Raw genomic sequence first — 25,222 nt, forward strand, 5'->3', positions numbered from 1 at the left:
GTAGTTGCAAAATTGCAGACTTTCCCCCACCCTTCCTAAACCACACACTATGTTATACAGTTTTTATAAAAAACTTCACCCTCAAGTGATGACCGAACGTTGCTCAGTCTTGCCTTTCTTAATCTACGAAAATGTGAACTGAAATATTATCATAATTTAAAGCTCTCGCAAGGCATGTTAAATCGGTCTGTCATCCACCATCTTTAAACATGGTGACCAATTTTTCTCAAATACAATATGACACCAATTCTTTAAGTTACCTTGTAACTCTAAAAGTTTCAAATCAAAAGCTTTAATTTTTTGTCAAAATGTATGTTTGCGATTTTAGCACCGCTGCTCTCCTAATCAATGAAATAAAATTTCAAAAATCGCGGACCGACGAATTATCTGCAATGACTGAGTTTAGTTCCTTATACTCTGAAAATGCATTCTAGACAGTTTTGGAAAAAAGAGAGCATACTATAGAGTGTGCAACGTGAGGAAAAATCAGTTTTTCATTCACTGTCTTGAAACACATTGTCTGATTTCACTCACATGTAATACCATTTCAGTCTATCAAATTTTCTAACTGCAGAAAGATCTTATCATGCTCACTAAACAGATGACTTGTCCTTCTTTGCCCATCCACCCTACTCATTCTCCTCCTAAATCGTTAATCGTGCATTATGTTTCAATAATTTTGTTGTCAAAGTACAGTGCACTTAATGTCATAATGCTCCTGTAAGATTCATGCACAAAGTTTGAAACCGTAGTCTACAAAATGTTTGAATGTGTCAAAAATGGTCAAAATATGAAAGCATTGTATTTACCTGAGTACCCCACACCCCCTTTAAAAAAATGAAATTGTGGTTGTGATTATGATAATATGAGAGCTCCTAACCATAAATAACATATATGCTACATAGGCAAGCAACCCACTACGTTCAATCAATTCAGTGAACTAAAGGGAGGACATGGTGTTGGCAAGAAAGCAGAACATGAAAAACAATTGCACATTTACTATATTTTGAGAAATGAAAAGAATCTTTTCAAAAGTGTTCGATTTAATTATACCACAATTAACTTTATTCTACGTTCACGACTTTTTAATAAAATTACCCAATTCTTCTTTGTAATGTTTTATACATGCAAAACTTTATTATAACAGTTGATCGTCACAGGTGAAGCTATGTGACTTGCCCACATGCGGAAGTGACTGATTGATAACGAAAGTGTTTCCACATTATAAAATTATAAACTTTGTTGAACAATACTGCATCAATCAATGCAAACGTTTTATTTAAAACTTTCGGATCCTTTTTTGTTACTGGGATATATGTTCGTATTATTTCTGTTAAAAGTCCATTTCCAGCATGATTTGAGAAAAATATCCTTAAAAGACCCACTATGACTTGTACTTCCTCATTGATTAGTTTGAGTATTATAAACTCGACTAAGCCTTTATTTACAAGTTTTCTTAAACTGTTGACAATTCTAAAACTTCACAATTATTTAAAGCAATAATTTACAACATTTTCTTAAAAAAACACTTTTTGACTGGTTGTTTTTTTTTTTTTTTTTGAGGTGGGTAATACATGGGAATACTGGGCTGGACCCGCACGGGCCAACCCTGGTGTAGGGCCCCATACATTCTCCATTCAGCATCTAATGCCTAAAAAAATTCCACCTTAGATTGCTCACCCCGGGAATCGGACCAAAGTCTCCCACGTGGCAGTCAGACAGCCTACCAACTAAACCACTGCGGCTGCAATTTTATAGTGTAGTCTGTGCAGTAACGAATATGTAAATTGTCCGGCACTCTCGCCATTTAATTTTCGTATTATGCTTGTCATACGCAAGATTACTTACTTACTTACTTGCCACTTACTTTAACCTCCTTGAAACTAAAATTTCACATTTTTCTTGTCTTTGTCTAAGGTTTTTATTTGGTGCGTTGCTTTGGTATCTCTAGGTTAACCTGGCGTTAAAAATTTATTACAGAAGAAACAAAAATAACTAAATGTCCATGCCTATGGAGCTTTTTAGCGTACTACGTTAATTACTATACACGAATGCTGACCCTGACTTGGTTTGAGAGACGCCCCCCCCCCCCTCGTCTGTCATAGAACACCTTATCTAGTTCCCCATCCCCAGTGTGTCCCATTCGAAACTCGCCTTTTTAAACATGTTTTCACACTAGAACGGCTGAAATTAATAAAATATATATGATACAGAACAACTCACCAAGTTTGTCCAAAGAAATCAGCTTACTACCGTCGACGTGTGTTCCTTTTAGCGGCTAGGACGATTTCCACCCGATAGTCTGTTTCAAGATAACTGCTCTCAATAAGTTTTCGGGGATGCAACAATGGCAGCAATATGTTTATGTCTGCTTGTATTTTGCTCTTATTTTAATCTAGGAGCATCTGTTATTGTCAAACTGATTGGTGGGTTGTTCTTGAAGAAATTGGAAACTGAACGCACATTGAACAACAGTGTCTAGCAGAAACAATGAATCGTGTAATGGCACCAAATCAATTTCTTGTGAGCTAAGAACTGTTTTATGATCAAAATTCGACTCGACTTGGTATCCTGCACCACAACACTGTTCGCTATTCACCAGTAGTTGTGAAACCGGCACTTCTTGTAGTGAAAGTTTCATGAGTTTTCTATTTCTTTATGTGCTATATAAAAACCTTAAACAATCAGCAGTCTTTTTTACTTCGTTACTGTGAGCAATTAAGTATAAATAGCGGGTTATTAAATTCCATGTGAAACGCATTAGTGCAATTTTGCATATTTTTAAATTCCATAATATTTGTAAGCAGTAGAATAAACGTTTTATTGTAAAGTGTTGATATCAATCAATCATTTTATAAAAAGTTATACTTTAGTCCTTTTAAGAAAATTTTGCCGTGTAAAAATGGTATTATCTTTTTATTTTATCTGGCTCTTATAGTATCCGCTCTGTAGTTTTTCCGCAGTAATCAATAAAAATAGACTATTTCTGTCTGAGAGACAGCTTATGAACTTCTTGAATCTCTTCAGGTCTCGTCGCTTTAAGAACAAGGTAAATTATCGCGGAGGTCGTAAAAGAGGCGTCAGCAAGATTATGGAGGCAATTCCACCGTCTGGAATAATACCGTCTACGTTACCTGTTCCTTCAGTTTCCTTATCACGAGGGAACATCTATTCCACGCCGTGGGACAACAGACCTCTTTTTTGTGGGTCACCCCAGCGTTTAAGGTTTACTCGCTGATCAGATCGAACTAGAATATTCATAATCCGCTTGTGTGCCCCGGCATTAATTTCGTGGCTTGTTTGATCACCAAAGCTAGTTTGAATCTATCAAACTTCTTGGCCGAGCAATCCAATTAGTGTCGGTTACCTTTTGCAAACTTGACCGTTCCAGGGTATAATTGGATTGCATAGTGGTTACGTGCCGTTAAGGTATCAATAAGTGATAGTTAATTTTGTTCCCAGATTCATCTATCTATGTCTCATTAACTTCTATGCCTACGAAGAGGAGATTTGAAAAACATATGGGCATATATCAGCTTATCCTAATAGCTTTTTCTTTAAAATACATATTAGTATTTTGCAAGACAAGCTTTTAAAATGCCGACAATATGATTATACAGGCGTTAGGAGTCAAAATATGTAATTTTTAACTTTATCGAGTAGCTACATGTGAATGCCTGTCATTAAGGTCTGAAGTTAAACTGACAAATAAATTGATTAGTAATATATCAGCTATGTTGTTGTCTACCACGTAACTAACATTTCATGTATCACTTACGCGCAACGGATTTTAAAGAACTTCACGAATGGAAGACAGAAAATAGAGCTTCAAACGAGACCTATACGAATCTTTTTTTTAGAAAAGTCGGAAGATGAACTTATTTTTATATCTTACTGTCAAACCCATTGCTGCAGTTACGAAGACCATTGATTGATTTGCTTTATTTTACTTCGCTTTTCTGCCACCTCTGGCTAATCCCCAAGGTGGAGATGAATGCTGAATAGTTCAGATGAATGAAGGGACAATTACAAACATATAGAGAAGACCCAACACGAGCCCCACAGAGGATTATACTGGCTGTGAATCTAGGCGCCAGAGCCTCGCTAGTCTGCAAAATGCAGTCCATGGTGTACTACATTGAACGTAGGTTGTCATTTGGGTGTCCGCAGAAAGGGCCACTCCTTACACCCCTGGTGATAAGATTAAATGAACAGGCAATCGCAAACATAGATGGACAGCAGCACAAAAGACGAATCTCACAGAGGTTTATACTGCCTGTGAGTCCGGACGCCAGAACCTCGCTAATCTTTCAGCCTTCTGAATACGTCACTCCCTACATCCTAGATACGAAGACAATTTGTGGTATCTCCGATAGCGCTATTGCCGCTTTGTAATCAAGCGATTCCGTGTTCGATTTCCAGTGGACGTATATTTTAAAGTTGTTTTGATCCCACTTTAAACTGATCAAAGGTGGACTCAGACACACAAATAGCCTCTAGGTAATATTCAGTAATATAATCATAAAGTCTAATCCAGCAGAAAATTAAAATCGATTTTATCTTCCTAATATTATTAAACATATTGGTCCTTACTGTACGTAAACAGACTTCTGACATTATTGAGTGAAATATTTTGTATTATCAGATATTTTTTTTTTTTTGTGGTTGGCCAAGAGGATGATTAGTATTTAATATTGATTAATCGATGTATGTTCGCATATTGCTGCTAGTTAATCGAAAACGATAGGCTTCAACCGCGAACCCCTATCTCGTGTGAGAACAGTAAACCCCAATGACAACCTTTATTATGAAGTTCTTGAAGCATCTCGATAGAGTGGCACAAAGAGAGGAGTCGTCTCTCCTTTGATCTTCTTCAATTCTTCCAGTCGATAGGAGAAGACAGCTAAGATTATGACGTGTCATTCCTTCCAATTGTTTTTTCAGCCTCTCTTTCTCCTCCCTAGAACAGTCAAGATGGAAATTTAAGAAGTCAAACCTTCACGTAAGTCAAATTGCTTTTGCTGAAACAAGGATCAAAATGACGATGGTGACTTGTGATTGGTCTCTCGTTTTATTGCGATCTTTCTGGAGTGGAGAAGTAATTTAGTTAACTCGATACCGTATCCAATGAAACGCAGTTTCCGTTCTTTGTGGCAACCATACAATGATTCAGTTTAACAGGTGCGTAGATTGATGCCGACGGGCCAGTCTTAAAGATGTTTGTTGAAAGTAGAGGAGCTCACAATTCCGATTCAGAATGTGTCTGTGGTTGATCAGTGTTGACTTTCGTTTGTCTTTCAAAATGCTTTACAAAATTCAGTAAATATTGACATCGACGTGTGTGACAACATTATTTCTGATGAATAATTCTATACAAAACAGAACGAGACATCGATAATTATCAATTATAATTTCATCTTACATTCGATGAAAAAATACTTTTGAAAAGACAGAAAGGATATTTTGGTGTAAATTGAAAGTTGGAACCACTATTGAGAGAGAGCAGTTTATTACATGCGATAACATTAAAACAGAACAGCTGAAATTCATACAAAATCTGACTGATGGGTTGCACCGCAATAGATATACCCGACCTGATGATGTTAGTGGCTAAAATGCCAGAAGTAGCGATGCTCTCCGATAAGTTAGGAACAGTGGTTGTTCGTCTATCCATTTCATGAATTTATCAATCATCCTATACGGCGCTGTTCATGAAAATTTGCTTTAAAAGACTAAAAATATAATGCAGCTGACTTGGAAGGTATTGTAGAATTGTTTTAAGAAAATCTAGTGATTCACACAGTTTTGCATAACGTAGGGATGAAATGCAGAATTCGATACACCTGTGATATTAACTAGTATTTTGTCCACTCCTTGCATTGCATAATTTTAACTAAAACTGTAATACCATCAGCTGTTTACGATGCAGTGTCTCCAGGAACTCAACCAGAACTCTTCGGCTTAAAAGAAAACATCAACCACCATTGATCTGTTGCGCTTGAAACGCAAATTTGGTTTGCACCAATTTCCTATTTTTCATCAAATGTTCCAGTCGTTTCTTTAATTAGGATTTAGTTAATTAAATATGTTAAAATTTCAATCAACATCAGCAGCCAGTTGCGCCCTTCTTAAACCAGATACTCCCTTCCTGGATGCCGAATACCTTCTGTGATCTTGATCTGTTCATGGCATGAGGTAATTAGTTTAATATTTCTTTCTTTTTTATGAAGGAAGCTGACATTTTATTAATTACGTTCACGTACCGTGCAAGGTTCTTAAAATATTAATGGTTTAGATCATGCGACTATTCTTTTAAGATTTTCTGAATCGACTGCTCTTTGTATATAAACACACCTAGTTCATTAGCGATAACTCATCTTTTCATTGTAATTGAATATTTTAATTTCCATTTGTGAATACGTATTATAAATGTGTACATGCCTCTTAGATGGGTTGTAGCAAAATAAACACCAATATATGTATCTTCACTGGGGCTAGATTAATTTGGCGAATTCCGTACAGTAATTTAAGGTCTTTATAGAGAAAGTAATGATTAGTGCATTATGAGGAAAATTTTCACTAACGTGTTTCCTTCGATTGTAATGTGAAATTGGGTGTGTTATTAACGAGAAAGTATCCAATAGCAATAATTGTTAACCTTCACAGTAACAGTTCTGAAGTTGTAAATTAGATCATATACACAGTGTGTCTGCAAGGTTTTTAGACTGGCTCAATTAAAAATGTAGATATGTGAGACTTCCCATAGCCCTTGGTTAGTCCTCGTTATACATCCCTCTTAAGTCCACACACTTAATAACATGGCTGTGCAATTGCTGGATGCCCTTGTGGATATATGTTATTTTGGGATCATGTTTAGGTGCCTCTGCACAGTTCTTTATTTCCAAAATGATGTCAAAACGTTGACCCTTCAGGTGTGATTTCATTTGGGGAATAAAAAGTAGTCAGCCAGTGCCAAGTCTGGCGAATAAGGCGGATGGTGTAGCGCAATCATTTATTTCTCTGCCAAAACTGTTCGACAATAGTTTGCTACGTTCCGCGTAGCGCTGCACTTGTCACTTATCACCAACGACGTGGGAACCCTGGTGCTACTTACCTTAGTAGCTCAGTAGAACATGATGGTAATATCTCAAGGTTCGGGTTGAGATACTTGGTTCCTTTCCTTTTTCTCCATCTGTGAAGTCCGTTGAAGTCCACATGTTTGTTCACCCGCGATTCTAGTAATCCAACTCGTATTACAACTTTTAAATAAATAAAAAAAAACATATATATTCTGACCATAATTTATTGAAATAACGCACGCGGGTATATAGCCTAAGGCAAATTCAAATAAAACACGGTTTCTCCGTTCGTCGTACAAAAAAGAAACTGGCAACGGCTCAGTCAGGAAAAACGTTACTTCTCTTCACTGACTCAGTGGTACCAGCTACTATAATTTTAAAATACCAGAAAGTTGATGCTGCAAATGATGTCTATATTTAAACAGTAACATATTGAAAAGTACATTCATCGGGCACAGTGAACTTTGATAACTGATGGCAACAATGCAAACGGCAACGCGTAATCTTCGCATTCCACAAAAAAATTAACAAATAAACAATAGCTTTCGAAAGAACGAGAGTAAAAATTGCTTAAACGTGTCGCTATTTGTACTTCTAGAAATATCGGTATATAAAGTTAACGATGATAAAGGCGGCCATATTGGAAAATTTATAAATTTGGCTGAAGACATTAATATAATATTTATTAACTTATATATGAATTCTTAACTGCAAGATAAATGAAACTATAATAAACCACAATAAACATGAAAGAATATACTAGCCATTATATACTAATATTCGTAAAATAATAATATAATTGAACGTTGTAATTGCCAACTCGGCATCATTGCAAATTGGCTTGCAGCTTGGCACATTGCCGTGCTGCAGGAAACAAGTACCGGATACAACCAGCTCTGGTCTCACTCGTCGTAATCTCTTTAGCAAGCGTTTTAAAATGAATCTACGTACAGCTGCAATCATCAGTCATCATCAACAATCATCATCAGTGACTGGACCCAGTTTTCATTCAGTTTTTGTCGAACTTTTTCATTATTACCGCCAGTTCGACTGGTGGAGGGACGACCCTCACTGGGACCATCCGCCACATCTTTCTGAACATCACGGAATTGACGATGCCAAATAAGAACATTAGAATGATAAGATGGTTCATTGTCGTAAGCAGTTTTCGCGATTTCAAAGGTTTCTGAAGGGGTTTTACTGAGTTGTGCACAGAACTTAATCGCCACTCTTCGTTCTGTTTTAAAATCCATGACGCAGGTACAAGACACTGATCTAGTTTAAAAGCTGTAACTCAATATTACACCGAATCGGACACAAATTTCACTACACACTCACTGCATGAGACACTACGTTATACATGTACCAAATGCCACATTGCAGCATTTATCTTGTTACAATGTTGATAGTGTAAAAACTTAGTAGGCACTGTGTATTTTGTATTTACAGGTAGTAAATTTATTTATGTTCTAAATTGTAAAAGGTAAAGTGTTCCCCTGTGCATAGCACCACGCCATGAAGGCGTATAGGGGGTGTGGGGGTAACGCCCCACACTTTCTTGATCCGGTCGTGAGTGGGGGTGATGTGATCAGCATCACGCCCCTGACCGCCTTTACCCCCCAGGGTTTCCCCCAGGTACCCATGTTATTCGACGCTGGGTAGGCGCCGGGGCCGCTTCCACCGTTAGAAAAGTTCCCGGATTTGAACCGGCCGGGGATCGAACCCGGGACCTTTAGCATGGTAGTCAGACGCGTTACCGACTGAGCCACCGCGGCCACGCTAAATTGTATTACATAATATTTCAGATTACAACAATCACCACAAAAATAATACAATGACGTTTTTTTCGGAACATTTATCACATGTTTTCCAAAAATATCACTTGACCAACTCAATATTACTACTATGTGTAGTTTACCTAAAGATTTGAATATATGAGTTTCTACACTTATACAGTGTAACATTAAAAACCCTATTAACATTTTGGCGTCGCAATGAGAGTAAACATATGTGGTAGCGTCATTGATCAGATTAGGCTAGAGCTATAAACTAGTAACTTAAAATAGAACTCCACACTAATTATATGATCACTATCATCTATGAAAAACGGCAGAAAGTGAGTCAGAGTTTATAATATTTTTTAATTATGTTACGTCTATTATGTATGCTTCCTCTTTCTCTTTCTATCTAAATTTTAAGAAGTTGCATTAGCGTCCCTTTTAATTTCGGTATAAACATCAGAAGATCTCTCATAATGTTAGGTAAAACGCTAGAACATCTAGAGTAAATAACCTGAGCGTAAGGTTTTTAGTTCATTCATGGAATCGTTAGCATTCCTCATCTCTGTACTGGTACCCCCGAGTGTCAGCCTCGAAAGATAGAGAAAGCTTTTTGATGTACCGGGTTCTTCAACCTAACAATTCCCCGCTCTTGGGAATACATTATGACACCTGTAACCGAAGCGGCAATAAGTGGATCATTAACTACTGCAAGTTCGCTTGATTTTTGAATTTAGAAGCTACGGCTTTATTGACTCTTCCTGCGCTACCTTGCAATTCACCGTAGACGCACGTACGCGTACGAGGGTCACTATTTATATTTTGAGCCTAACAATGAAAAAAACAGGAATTTTGGCATTGAAAACTGCTTTATTGTTTTTCGAAGTATTCTACTTTATGGTCAATACACTTTTGCATTCGTTCGAACCATTTGTCAAAGCAGTTTTTCCAATCTTCTTGAGACACCTCGATAATATGGTTTTTGAACGCATCAACGGCGTCTTCCGCCGACGAAAATCGTTGTCCACGCAATTTATTCTTGACATTCGGGAACAAGAAGAAGTCATTGGGTGCCAAATCAGGACTGTACGGCGGATGACCCATCAATTCGATTTTTTGACTGTTCATAAAGTATGTTGTTAGACGAGATGTGCGACAGCTGGCATTGTCTTGATGAAGAATGATCCGACGGCGTTTGTTTGTTTTCCGTATTTGACCGAAGACCTCTGGCAAACAAATTTTTGTGTACCATTCAGAGTTCTACGTTCCTCTAAAGACACAGTTGCCACATGACCAGTTTTCCCGACCACAGGCGACCATTTGTTTCGATGTGCTTCGAGCGCGAGCAACTTTTGTTGGATTGGGTTCTTCTTGAAACACCCATACAGTCGACTGCTGTTTACGTTCCGGCTCATATGCATATATCCATGATTCGTCACCTGTTACAATCTTATATACGTCTTTTGAAGCACCACGATTGTATTTATTGAGCATTTGTTTGCACCAATTGACGCGAGCGTCTTTTTGAGTTTTGTCAAATTGTGTGGGATCCAACGAGAACATACCTTTCTCACAGCTAAATGATCATGTAATATTTTATATATGCTGGTGGAACTAATGACTATGGTTGCCTCAATCTCACAGTATGTCACATGATGATCTTGCAGTATTAGGTTTTGCACAGCATCAATGTTTTCTTGAACAACAACTGATTTTGGACGACCTTCGCGAATCTCGTCGGTGAGCGAATGGCGGCCACGATTAAATTCGTTATACCAGCGTTTCACAGTGGCAAAGGATGGGGCTTCATCACCAAATGTGGAAGTAAGTTGATCGATGCACTCTTGTCTTGATAATCCACGTCGAAAATCGTAAAAAATCATCACACGAAAATGTTCACGAGTTAATTCCATTTTATTGTTATCGCGCAATCTCCAAGGCAACATAAACAACACAAATGAAGCTATTGACAAAACATTTGAAGTACGTTATGGTCAATAATGCCAGACGATTCCGTGCAAACGTCAAATCGCGCCTAACTTCAATCAGTGTTGGCAAGGCTCAAAATATAAATAGTGGCCCTCGTACATTTCAATAGTCGATGCCTAAATGAGACTACCAGGCATTCATTGATTTCCCGATGAGACGAGGTTACATGGACTCCATTCTTACTCTGAATGTTAATACCAGCGTGCAGTTTTAAGTGGACATTATCCATTGTCTAGTTCTCCAATTTTTACCAATTCTAACACAATTTTTGGAGAGAGCACTTTTTCTGTCGTCTTCGGGTAAGCAATATTTTTTTCCTTGCTTTCCTCCTTTCTCTCTCTCTCTCTAAGCGCTATACAATGGATAACCTTGACTTAAAATCCAAAAAAGATCTATCTTCTACAGACTTGCCACACAATACAATGATCTATCATCAATAATCGATATATTTTCCTCAGAGTTTGCCTTTCGATCATCTATTAGAGAAATCTTTGTAAATACTATCAAATAGTACAATCTTTTACTTATATTTTGTTAATTTGCTATTCACTTTTGTGTTATTTTGTTACTTTTATTATTTTTTAAATATTTTTTGCTTATTATTATTATCATCATCTTTGCATTTTCATTGTTGACAATTTTAGTGTAAAATGGCCAACTCTGCTGTATCTGGAATTTTCTCAAAAAATAAATAAATAAATAACGCCGAATTAACATTGCATGCTGTATATTCTTTAATTTGTTCTCATTGCTGAGGAATTGTAATCATGTAACGTAACTGTATCCTTTTATTCCAATTCTCCACTTTGGTGTGATGATCTGCACATCTATTAGCACTCTGTATTTTTTTTTAAAAAAATTTCTTCAGGAAATTATTTAATTTGATTCATCCATCTGATTAATAATCTACGACTTGATAGTCTTCCTTCTGCCTTACCTTAGAGAATTAATTCCTCAAGACTAGTTTCATAAAATTTGGCATAGTAATGTGTCGATAACCTGCCATGAATAACCAGTTTATCAAATTCTCTACGTTATTTCTTTTAGCCATCCAAATGCGTAGAATTCGCCGCCCCAACATAGTATTTATTTATTTCGTCTTGTTTTACATGGCGATGTTAAGGCTGTGGAGCCTTTTCTTCTACTTGACCATGTTTACACAGTTCTTGAATAGAATTTACTGGTTTACATTTAAATATTAAAAAGGAAAGACAATATAAAAGTGACAAGGGAATAAAAAATACAAAGAAGAAAATACATATAAGAATAGAAGTTTAAACTGTAGACACGGGTACACACCCACCCACCCATACACACGCTTACATATTCCTGACAATATTGAATTTGAAATGGTGGGTTCAATTATGGGTTTCAACACTTTTCTGCAATTTAGCAAATTCAATTTTTGCGTAGTAAAAAGCGTTTTACTTGCGTCCTGAAAACATTTAACACCATGCACACTTTTTTTCTTTCTGGGTAGTGTTATTTCCTGGCTGCTTGGGTCTTAAAACAATATAAAATTAGCTAATATTCCTCTCAAACGTTTCTTTGTGACCAGAACAACAGTGATTTGAAAACTACCTATTTTCACAAGGATTTAGTCCCGAGTTAACCCTATTGCTAGGAATGCTTGGATCTTTTGGCAGGCAAGTCCCACTTTATCCCTTTGTTAATTCTCATCCTGCTTGTAGACAAATAAAACTGAGATTAAGTTTTTTCTTGTTTCATTAGTTTTCTGTTGAATTTCTAGCAGGACAGCCTTAAGTAATTTCTAATATTCGTTGTTTCTTCTAATGCAGATTTACCAGCTGGCACGTGAGACTGTTACATTACTTTTGGAATGCAATCCTGACATTGGACCTCTCCTCGATTGGGTTGTCGACCGTTGTTACACCGGTACAGCAGAAGTTGCGGACGGCTGCTTTCTGGCTCTTGCTGTGATTTTCAGTGCAAGGTAAGATACCTTATTAGCGTATGTTCTTTCGTCGTGTATGTGCATTTTCTGTCTCTTTTGTTGAATGTTGCTGAACATCGAAAAAAGACTAGCTATATTGAATTATTGTTCTCCGTGTTTTAAACTACCAACCTAGCTTCTTAAATGGTAAGCATGGATCTGTGCTGAGTGTAGCCTTGTAATCAAGGGGTCTCGGGTTCTATAGCCGGTGGAGGCACATGGTACAGTGGTTCGGATTCCACTTTAAACCATAGGTTCACACCCGATTAGCCTTACTGTGCATAAAGTGGACTTAAAGCACCAACTCAAACTGTTTGATGCGCAGGAGACCATCATCATTGTGAAGCTGCTTCACACCGATTGGATCGACCAGCTTGGTCCATCTTCGACGTTGAGTTTCCATCAGATCTTAATAAATTTTCTCCAGAAGGATAGTACTTTCTGAATGGTATACTGGAACGTGAACCCACTTGATAACTTATGTGTTTAGTCAACAAATGACGGCCTTAAAACCAATGGTCTAAGCGTCAAACTTCTGATATTTACAAAAATTGAGTTAATGTTCCAGATATTTTTGTATTATTGAAGTGATTTGTGATAAAGGTTATTTTGCTACCTATTGCATCCGTATTGATGGTACATGTATGGTAGGGCTGTTGATTCATCTTGAAATGGGTGTAAAACGTAGCGCCCCAGGGCGCCGCGAAATGTCCAATATTTTCACTGAAATGATATAATTGTTCCAAATATGTGCTTATTTAGTACTTTTTATATATTTTTTCTGAATTTGAAATATGTGCTTACAACTTGCAGTCGAGTGGCTTGTATTGCATTCAGTATTATTGTACCTGAACATTTCATAGGTTTCGTACTGGTGTCAGTGTCACTGACCTATGAAGAACAATGTTTGTTTTTTAATTAATTAATTAATTAATTCATTCATTCAACAATCTTTTGTTTGTGTGATGGCTAGTCGCAGGTGTTCCGTTATGTTCCCTGTAGTCACTCAAGACGAATACTGAGATGTTAACTGTAACGAGTTGTCGGGAGATTCCACTCGTTACCTTGTCCCCTCCGCACCGATAAATAAATGAATGAAACAAATTCCTGCGACTTCCTCCGGAACTAAATAACAAACTGTTTCAGATTACGCCCAATCTGTGATTGTCATTATCTCTTCTTTATACATTTCCCTTCTGTAGTATGTGTAATTCCTTCGATATTCGATTGATTTTTAAAATTATTCATGCATGGCATAAACGTTTTTTTTTTCTGTGAAATTGGATGCTTATATCCGTTCGTAGATACAATTTCGGGATTTCCATTCCCAGTTCAATCCGAATGTTCTTTCCTTGCGTACAACAGGCAATTTATATATTCTTCTCTTGGTACACTAAAATACTGTAACTAGTGGTATTAAATCGATACAGAAAGTGGTCCCAGGACGTCCACACCACATTTTGGTCCAAGTTGTGTTCAGTTCTGTTAAAGTAATACACGTGTTCAGTGGTGTTAAAATAACACAGATGAATGGTTGTAATCAACATCAGAGACCAAAATGTGACATGAACCTAATGAGACCACAGTCTGTGTGGTTTTTAAAACCAAATTTTTGCAATGTATGTGCTGCGACATATTTGTTGATCGATCGATTGATTTGGCTTACTTTGCTAACTTTTTTTTATCACTTTTGCTAATCGCGAAGATTAGGATGAGTGATGATATGATGAAGGACACTCGCAAAGGACACCCGTGGCCAGTCTGGGAATCGAATTCAAAATCCCTTATGTCGTAGCGCGCTCAGCTACGATATATATTTTTTGTTCAAGGTTTTGTCGACTTACTGTCAAAACCTTGCTTTGGAATGTGAGATTCAGTTTTATCATGTTTCCAAAGAAAGAACGCACACATCAACAGTGTTCTGATTTATACTTCACATAGCAACATTCGGAATCTTAATCTTGTTAACAAATTTCTAATTAACGTCTAAGGAATACGATCCCTTTAGATGAGCATCATGAATAAATCGTGGCTTTCATTTTGCAGTTGGGTTTAAGGATGCGCTGCTGGAACACTACAAAGCAGCTCATTTGTCGGATGGCTACAATAGCCGTTCTCGGGTTACTTCTTCAATGCCCTCGCAGTCTTCTTCGCTGCGCATATCTCCTCAGTTTTGAATGTGGTCCGAATAGTAAATGAGATTTCACGAGGTTGAAGAGCGTTCCACAAAACAGTGTTAAATAGATTGTGGAAGGGGAACGTTGAGAGCGAGCCAGTGTTTCGAGTATAGCGACTGCGATGGTTCAAGTGAAGAAAAGGTCTAATGCCTGAAGTTTGGGATATGCTTCGCAAGTGTTAAATGACCATTGTGCTGTGCTGAGCACGGAGTCGTTCGTTCTTGAAGAACATACTGGATTGAATTCCGAATAGCTCATTAAGTAGAATTGGGCATGCATTGTAGTTTTTCTTTTTAGGGCAAATTGAGATATACACATTTATATTTTGGAAAGTTCTGTTGATACGCGTAGTGATAAATATGTTATCGAATTTTGTTTTAGCAAAATTTCCAAATTTACGTCAGTTCAAGAATGATTCTGCTAATTGCTTGGTGAAGTTGTCCGATCGAATGTCAAGACTATTGTACTAAATTTTGAATTATGTTTTATATTCTGTATCTATGATTTTATGCTTTTTTGTTGCGGTAGATGTCTTACTTTAATGTTACATGAGTTATTCATCGTTATTGAACCCGATATTATGTCAGTATGAGCAGTGCTTGAAAAGGAAACTGTTCGCGGAGTCTTTGGGCTTCCTAGGGATATGATGGGGACGGTTGTGATGCTCTTGTGGTTCAACATTGTTACAATGCGTAAATTTTCATCCCTCCCCCTCACATCAAGAACTGTGCAAGATGAATCAACATGCCAGTTTCATAGCAATAAAAAATAAAGTTTAATATATTTTCTGATTTATATTAACAATTTTTACTCCTTTATGTTCTATTTTTTATGTTTCTATGGATGAAAGTATGCTGTTTTCATTAACACTGCAATTGCATTTTGTTTTGCTAGTTTGAAAGTAAACGAACTTGTGCATAATACAATTTGAAAATAATATGATTACTTGCTGCATTTCCACTATCGTGTATTAAATGTAGCGATAAAATAATAATAATCGATATTCGGTAATCTCTTTACTTTGTGTGTACGTAAACTCAAGGAAGGTATGAAATTATCTTAAATTCAGGCTTCTAAACATGACTGCTACACGTAAATCCCCAACGCTCGTGGTTTTATTCGTAGTTTCACTATTGAAGCTTTTTCCTGTTTGCCACGCGAATCCATCGCTGTGTTACAACAATATTCTTTTTCTGACTCTGCTGCCGGATACATGCTCGGTTGCTGGTCCGTTCGATTGTGGTGTGGGTCCACATAGCGAAGTCTGGATAACTCGTTCTACGTGATCCTCCCAAGTTTCAGCATTTGCCACGGGGAGCAAAATGACCGGTTTTGATTAGAGCTTTCTGAAAGCGTGGGCGGTGTTTACGAACGTCTGCAGGTCATAATTGGCCGAGCTTTGCTTCCGAAACTGAAAGAGAAGCTAAAAGGACGCACAGTGGAAAGTTTTTGCGAATTCAGTCCTTTTTCCTGCTTTTTGTAGAGTTGCCGCGAAAGGAGAGTCCTTTCACAATTTTTCCTCTCTCCTTTTTATGAAGGTTGGCGCCACGTTCCTACTGATGCAAGTTCATGACATCCTGAAGAGCATAATGAACAGCCGTCTTTCAGTCTATTGACGCAGAAAGATAATTGAGTGCAGTCACAGCAATTGAAACCACCATTTTCCCTAGCCAAAACTGTTCGTTCTATCCTTACACATATACAATCCCGCCAATTTTAGTTGTAATTTGGGTTGCGTGGTCATGACTAGGCTTTTTTTTGTCTTTCAGGTCATTTTTCAGTATTCTTTGAAGTTTTCGTTGCATTTTAAAAATATTTTTTAGGTTTATTTTTGCTCCTTCCCTGTTGTCTCGTAAATTTCAAATCAATTTAGCACAACTTACATATAAAGGGTGATTGGTAATTCGACCTATTCCTGGAAAGGGGTAATACTAGAGCACATTTGTAACAAATTTGACCCTATGCACCGGGGGTCGGAAATCAATGGGTTTCGAGTTATTGCAGTTTGTAGATTTTCGTGACATATTCCGACTTGCGACCAAAAAACTACTAATTGTGAAAAAACTACTACACCCTGGACACTTAATCGACACGTTGCTAACATCTGACGAATGAGTGACTACTGGGGAAAAAATTCATGCCCAAAATTCCCATACCCACAGAAAGAAACAGTCATTGGTGCACACGTCATGAAGAAATTTGGAAATCATCGTTTAAATCGAAGAGAATTACTCAAGAAATTGGTAACACACTTAGCGTAAAAATTACGGAAAAAACTTCCTCGTTTCATAAGGTCTCCAAAAAGATACAAATGTTGTCAACTGGCACACGGGTTGGGGGAGAAATCTGAATAAAAAGCGGAGAAGGCGCGTTGTAGACCTCTTTGTAAAGTGAAAAGAAGTTGTCGGTTGTGAGAAATAAAGGAACGAAAATGAGTGAAATAATAATGTTATTTACCATTCACATGATTCCAGGTTGCCAGAATTAACTGTTACAAAAACTACAAATCCTGTTAAAATTGTATACTTTAATTTCGTAACATGATCTTTTTAGAAAGTATGTCCGTAATCGAAAATATTGTCAATATAAAAGCTCAACGTTATTTTTGAAAACCCCTGGTCACTTATAAAATAATCATTTGTGATGAATTTATTTTTCCTCGAGTAAACTTAAAATAAATATAAGCCTGTTTTGGGGTTCCCTTGCTGGCAACTACTATCGCTTTAATATGTACTTTTAAAGTAAAATCAGTCCTAACATTAAAAATTATTATCAGATGTACGTATTTTCAAGTGCTGACCGACTACTATATCGTGCAAGACCCACTCGGAATGGAGGAGATTTACTTGTACAGGAAAATATTGGGGTGTATTTTATGTAACCTTGAAGTAAAAATAAAACTATAATACATTATGACTTACAATTGTTTTTCCAATTACTTCCGTAGTTTAAACCTCCGAAGAATTTACACTTGTAATTTAAGAAAAAATAAGCTTTCATTTTAAGGGCGAATAATTATTGCAGGGTGGCGACAGACCTGGAAAACCGGGAAAAGTCAGGGAATTTGAGGTGTCAAAAAAAGTCAGGGAAATGTCAGGGAATTTCGTCATGACTTTTTTTTTTTTTAATTTAAAGAACTCGTTATGGAACTCTGCACGGGAACAGGATATCTCGTTCGTAAGTTTCGGCCTCAACTTTTAGGTTCCTTTTATGCGCAACACAACCACGGCACCAGAAACCAGTGATGGCAGGAGGAGACACAGAGAGCGAGAGAAATTTCTGTCGCCCGGGCTTCTCGGCGGGAATTTTAATTTCGAACACTCTTTGGAGGAAAAGTGTTATAACTCGGGCACTGTAATAGCAATCTACTTCGGATAACTTTTGTTTTGCAGCTAAAACATTCAGCTCATGCAACCGCGTACAATTCAGAACACCGGACCGAGGAAGGGTGGCACGTCCCACAAATTTCAATGGAAAAAACAAAATCTGGAGTTTGCCCCCTCTTCTCCCGCTATTTTTGGGAGAAAGCACGAACTTTAGTGTTATTTTCAAATAATGAACATTTCTCAAGAGAATGAAATATTTTTCATGTTCTTGGGTGCCATACAAGTTGAATAATAAGCCAAAATGTGAATTATTACTATTTTTTTTTAACGAAAAATAGGTAATTTGCATTTTGGAGGAAATTGTTATAACTCGGGCACTGTGGGAGCAACCTACTTCGGATAGGTTTTGTTTTGCAGATATAACATCAGAGCATGCAACCGTGTACAATTCAGAACGCTGAACCGAGGAAGTCCATGCTCTCAACCTCAAATTTACTGCAACAATAGTATTGCAATGAAATTAACGCCACTCTCTGTCCTGTCTGTTTAAACTCGTGAGAGATTGTCATTAAACTCTCACTGAGTAAGGTTAATGTCCAATATTATGAAATAAAATACTAATAATAAATACGTAAATATTTTAATATTATATTTACTCGAATCATTCAATCATAAAAGCAAATGACATTCTTCAAGAATTGACTTTTCTCTGCCAGCCCTGCTAAATTTTCACTTTCCATCTACTGATTTATACGAGGGGTGGCCAGAAAGTAATTTCCGATTTGTAGGGACATTGATTTTTCGCAAACGCCAAAACCGTGAAAAATGGTAATTGCTGCGAAGTTATGTTTAGGAATGTGCAGTGATGTCTGGACACATTTTTCGCCCGTTCGAAATATGGAAATAATTCGAATTTGGCATAAAATGCGAATTGTTGGAGTTTTTAGCGATTTTTTAAAAAAAATAAATGTCCTAAAAGAATGAAGAATTCCATGAAATCCAACATTCTTGTCTTTTCTAGGCCATGTTTGTGTACATAGAACATGCAAGTTTTCCAACAATTTACAAAAGTGCTCCCCTGTGCATAGCACCACGCAATGAAGGCGTATAGGGGGTGTGGGGGTAACGCCCCACACTTTATTGATCCGGTCATGAGTGGAGGTGATGTGATCAGCATCACGCCCCTGACCGCCTTTACCCCCCAGGGTTTCCCCCAGGTACCCATGTTATTCGACGCTGGGTGGGCGCCGGCGGCGCTTCCATCGTTAGAAAAGTTCCCGGATTTGAACCGGCCGGGGGTCGAACCCCGGACCTTTAGCATGGTAGTCAGACGCGTTACCGACTGAGCCACCGCGGCCACAATTTATAATAACCCATAGCTCTACAGCCCGTGAGGGCCTTGGTTTACCTACCGACTGCTGGTCTCCCTCCCACACTGTTCCTCCGTCACCTGTTGTATCGTGGAGATTTTAGAGATTAGCCCGACGAGCCCCCAGCCGTTGCAGGTCTTCTCGATCGGGTTACGCTCACTCATTCGGAGCTTCCCAATTTTCTCACGATGGTGGGTTGCCACCGGCCCTTTACGTAGGCCGAATAAATTCCGACCAGAGCCGGATTCGAACCTACGCCGTCCCGCATCGAAGGATCTCAAGACGAGTGAACGCCTTAACCCGCTCGACTACGGAGGAGGACGCGGCCACAATTTACTCAAGAGTAAACTATAGAGTTATACGTACATGGAATAATTCCGACAGCCACATTAAATCATGTATTTCTCACGATTTTTTCAGCTTCTATCAAAACCATTTGCATCACAGAGCAAAGTGGCAGGGTTCAAACAGGAGATTGAGTGCGTATCTACCGTCTCACGGGATCCACATCTTCGTATTTGTCGCACGAGATACGTTTTGAATTCTCAAGCTAAGCGTGCACCATCGGCATTTGTCGAGCGAGAAATAATGGAGCTCAGTCGTTAGGGCGTCTAACTACTATGCGAGAGACCCGGGATCGATCCTCTGCGGTGGAGAACCAGGATGTTTTCCAACTATTCAAACTGCTCTGGTGCCCACCCAGCATCATATGAAGCTGGTACCTTGAGGAAACTTTGAGGGATAAAGGTAGCCAGGAGCGTGGTGCTGATCACATCACCCCTACCTTCAGCCGTGATCAAGAAAGTGTGGGGCCCTAACTCCACTCCCCTACTATACACCTTCATGGAAAAGTGCAGGGGAGCACTTTACTTTTACTTCCTCAAAAATCTGTTCCATCATATCAAACTGTCACAAAAATACTTAGACCATGTGACCTACAATTTAAAATAATAGTTTAAAAGCACAATGGAGTATTAAGTTTCGGTATATTTGCAGATAAATGTTCTAAAACAAAGACCCGAATTTTTGGAAACGTAACACTAACAAGTCAAAAAAAGATAATGCCAATTTTTGGTGCCATAATATATCGATATCTGTCACGTGAGATTGGTTGATTTTATTTTTTTGGGTGCATCGCCACTTATGGTCATTATGCACCCTTCAGTATATACGGGGCAAATTCCATTATCTAAAACCCTTACCTTAAAATTAAAAAAAGGGGTATGGAAAATAACTTTCCCAAAATAACTTTCAAGATATCAAGCTCTCACGAAGAGGCGTAAGCCAATTGACTTAGAATTTGAAACAGTAGTTTAAAAACACCATGAAGGTATAATTTCAGATATTTGCCAGAAAATGCGCTAAAATGAATATGTGAATTTTGGGGAAAATAACACCGTATAGTAAAAAATAAAAAATAAGAAAATACACCATTTTTTTAAAAAAAAATATCAAGGTGCCTACCGATTAGGCATAAATAAAACAATAATATCAGTTGTAATTTATTGCATTAGTAACAGTGAGTCCTAACCTAATTTTCGTCATAATCACCACCGTTGTTCTGGCATTTGTCGTAGCACTAAATTTTGTATGTCCATATTATATGTGTGTGACAGCAAAGACTGGAATTATCTCTACCGTAGTGTAGCTGTCAAATCCTTGCCCTGCCAGAAACAAAGAGATGAAAGTCGGTACATTCAAGGCCAGGGCTGTACAGGGAGTGGTCCAAGATCTCTCACCTGAAATGATGCAAAGGTCCTGTGTGTACTCAGCTGTATGGGGTTGTGCACATTCGATTGGCCTTCCGTGAATTGTCTGCACCATCGTCTGACCAAACTATCGCTCACGACATCCGGTCTGCACACCTCACACGATTGCTGGTGGCTCTGTGCCAAATTCTGAGCGTGCAATGTAGGCTACATCGCAGTCGGTGGGATACTGTATGAGAGCTGCAATCTTTAACCCAGAACTGTCCTAAAATGGCTGCCTTGCAACTGTACCAGATTACAGCTACATGCCACTTCTTCCTACCTGCATGTGTGTGTGTCGTTCTCCGACCACTATTGTAGGGTATAGGCACCAGTGGAGCTTTTTTCAGGATGCCCCTCTTATATGAACTCTCAGAAGCTTTTATTATTAGTGTGTTCCTGTTTTAATGTCTGGTTAGCTAAATCAGGTACCTATACAATGCAATTCTATAAATTCCTTGCGTTAAATTTCTAATACCTACATACCCTTTTCGTCAGCATTAATGGTATAACTGCATGTTGTGAGTTTCACAGTACTTCTCTTGGATATACTGTACTGAAGTAGAAATCCCATTGATAATATAAGGAAATATGACACTTTATTTTGTTCGATTCAATTGTTTCACTTATATGCAAGAGTTAAGTCGTTTGCTTTACAGAGAAGAGAGAAGTATCTTTATGCATTGAAAAATGAGTCCGCACTCATGGTTCTTGCAAGCAGAGGGTTCCAAACCTCAGTGGAAATATCAACAAATAATACCGAAAATGTATAAGGAGACTGATAAATTACAAATTGTATTTCTTAGTCAATCACTCTTCACTTTTATCTCATTTAGTCGTAACTTTAGAAATAATCAAGTATTTTATTTTAAACTTACTGGTGTGACAAAATTCTATAATCCTTCCCTAGCTTGTGAATTGTAATAATTTTCCAAAATCACTATTTTGCAGTTTGAATTCAAATCATAGAGAATAGAGAAATTAAGTCAATTTCGTAGAAGATAATATTGGTACTTAAAACCATACGTGGATCTGTATGAGTTTATTATTTCCATTTGCAAAAACATCGATTTAGTTTAGTTTGTAATTGTCAGGAAAAATGTAAATTTTGTCCTGGAAAACCTGGAAAAGTCAGGGAATTTCATTTCTGCTTGTTTGTAGCCACCCTGTATTGATAGGTCATTTTTTTTAAATGTTTAAATCATTTTTAATAAATTTTAAGATCATTTTATGGGTAATTTTTTTAGGGCATCAACTTCCGAACCCTAGTCATGACTGTTCGAGTTCTTTTTTTTTATTGACTGCACCTTTTTTTACGTCATGTGCCCAGTCAAGGCCATATGTGAACTAGTTTTATCGCATTTTTAGCTTGTAATTGTGAAATTGACTAACAATATAGTGTATGCTTCAATGTGACCACATTTGTTTGCTTATTAAAAGTTTATAATATTGTTGACTTGTAAATACAATTTACAAGGTTTACTTAAAAACATTTTACAGAGACAGGATGTTCTCGTTACAAATTCCATTACTTGGCTCATCCGGTGCAAAGGTACCAGCCTGACAGCCGGATCTGAATTGACCGGTACTGGAATTTGTATATCTAAGCAACCGAACCGATCTTGAAAAATTAGTCAGTTACGGTTTTGATCTGAGTGAGTTAACATCGTGGGATAAAGAAGTCAGGTATGTACCCGGAGGACGGAAGCGTCACTTCGATCTGAACATGGTCTGAGCCTATTTACCCAACCTCTCGCTAGCCCCTATTCTTTACCCTGTACTTAGATCCCGATAATTAATTTAACAAATAAGGAAAGGAGAAAACAATATTTAAAATAAGTTTAAAAAAAAGAAACGACACCGAATAAACTCACTATTTAGTTACAACAAACTTACCCTTTTGAATGCGCGTACATTGTACAAACGAGGGTTGTCCATAGCTGTAGAAACACCCGTGTAATACAAACACGGATAGGGAAAGACGAATCAGACATGTCTATAAGTGATATAGGGAGGGGGAAAAAAGTTAGAATATTTTACCAACATGTCGGATGTTTTTGAAGACCGCTATCTTGAGAGTTAAGTTCATTTTCAGAAATTGAAAGGTCACGGGACATCTAAATGAGCTTGAATTTTAATAAGAAACGCGTTGGTTTAACCTGTGTTTGTCTTTTTTCATTTGTAAAAATAATCATGGATGCGAATTTGTATTTTGTGCTTTCCAGAAGTCCTTAATAGTTGTATTTATATGTGACTTTCATCTTGTTTTAAAATAACAATTTGAGGTGCGATTTTCACATATCTCCCATTGTTTGTTACCTGCCATTTCGCTGTGAAATATTCATAAAAGGATTTGCATCTACCTTTCATTCTTTATTCACACTTAAGACATAGTTGTGTAGTTGTTCTGTAAATAGTTTACGTAAGGAACTAAATGATATGGCTTTTGTGAGATTAGGTAATAATGCAATTTGCTGAACTAATCAAGTTAAAGTTTAATTTCTCCTATGCATTTTGTAACCAACTTTCGTATAGTAAGAAACGTTTTCAGCTTATAGCTCTTGTCTGGTCTTACGGCGGGCGGCCTACATGCTCGCAAGGAAAGTGGGGGGCGGGGAAGCGACCAATCCAGCGCGGTGAGAAACAAACCAGCTTGTAGAACGAGTTGCGCGCAGCACCTTTTCCCGTGAAGTCGTAACTCTCGGCTGTTGTCTGGTTGGTCTGCGGCGTATTCCCCGCTCCCCACTTCCCTTGCCGGCATGTAGGCCGCCCACCGTCGTAAGACCAGACAAGAGCTATAGTAGATTCGTCAGTGTGAAACTGTATTTCCTTAAGTTCTGGACCTCTCTCGATTATACCATAAGCAACAAGTACATAGGTTAATTAAAATACTCGTACATTTAGCTCCTCTCAAATTATCTTCATTGCCATGTCAACAATTTTCAAGCACTGCTTCGTATATTGCGTTGAGTTCATTTCAGATTAGCAGAAATCGTCCAGAAGTAAAGTTATCCAGCGTGTCTCCTTTAATATTGAATTTGTAGTAATTATTCGTTCATTTGAAGACGGAAGGACAGAGATTGCCCCCATAAACGGAGCCAAATCGTTGCCAACGATGTCCTCAAGCTTCAAGAGTGTCCGTAATGATTTCGGAGTGTGCTCGGTTGTGCAGCGAACGAACGCTTTAATCATTTAACGTCTTATTTCCCTCTCAGCGATGTTCGGAAGTTGGCTGTGCTTTCGGCTGGAAATATCATATTAAGCTGTCATTCCTCGCTAAAGCAGAAGTTTTGAAGATTCGCCGATTCCCCTTCAAGATGACTTAACTTGGTGCGAAACTTTAGCAAGAAGTTTTCCTTATACGTCATAGTCTTCCAATCAGAACCGCTTGGAGGCGACTGGAGAAACAAAGAGAGAGAGAGAGAGAGAGAGAGAGAGAGATTTTAAAATCCAATAATGTTTTAAGAAGCCACGGGTGTCTGGAGAATATTTATTTTAATAGTGATGAACCAGAAGATGAATGGAAAAGGGGGCATAGTGATGAATTAAGAAAGAACTATACTTGCACCGCAATACAGTAAAACCTCGTTAATCCGGACTAATTTGGAGGGGATAAGTTGACCTGTTTAACGAAAGTCCGGATTAACTGAAATAACCTATAGGAACAGTAGAAAGTACATTAAAACTCCGTTTATAGGAATAAAACCCGTTTATTATGGTGTATTTAAGGGGCATAGGCCTAAATACACTATACAGTACAGTACAAAGTCTGCAGGATACAGAATTTCATCAGTGGTTGAC

The 25,222-nt window shown here is 37.8% G+C and overlaps 1 protein-coding gene across 4 annotated transcripts in view; it reads left to right on the forward strand.

The window, feature by feature from the left end:
* fry (microtubule binding protein furry) overlaps nucleotides 1-25,222 on the forward strand; it is a 1,034,138-nt gene that overhangs the window by 367,138 nt on the left and 641,778 nt on the right. For all 4 annotated transcript variants that reach the window (XM_083126340.1, XM_083126342.1, XM_083126341.1 and 1 more), the window contains one exon: nucleotides 12,646-12,800. In XM_083126340.1, coding sequence (XP_082982466.1) covers nucleotides 12,646-12,800 — 155 coding nt within the window. The remainder of the gene's footprint in view (nucleotides 1-12,645; nucleotides 12,801-25,222) is intronic.

This window comes from Lepisma saccharinum, chromosome 8, assembly GCF_977018435.1.
Source record: "Lepisma saccharinum chromosome 8, izLepSacc3.1, whole genome shotgun sequence".
NCBI lineage: Eukaryota > Metazoa > Arthropoda > Insecta > Zygentoma > Lepismatidae > Lepisma > Lepisma saccharinum.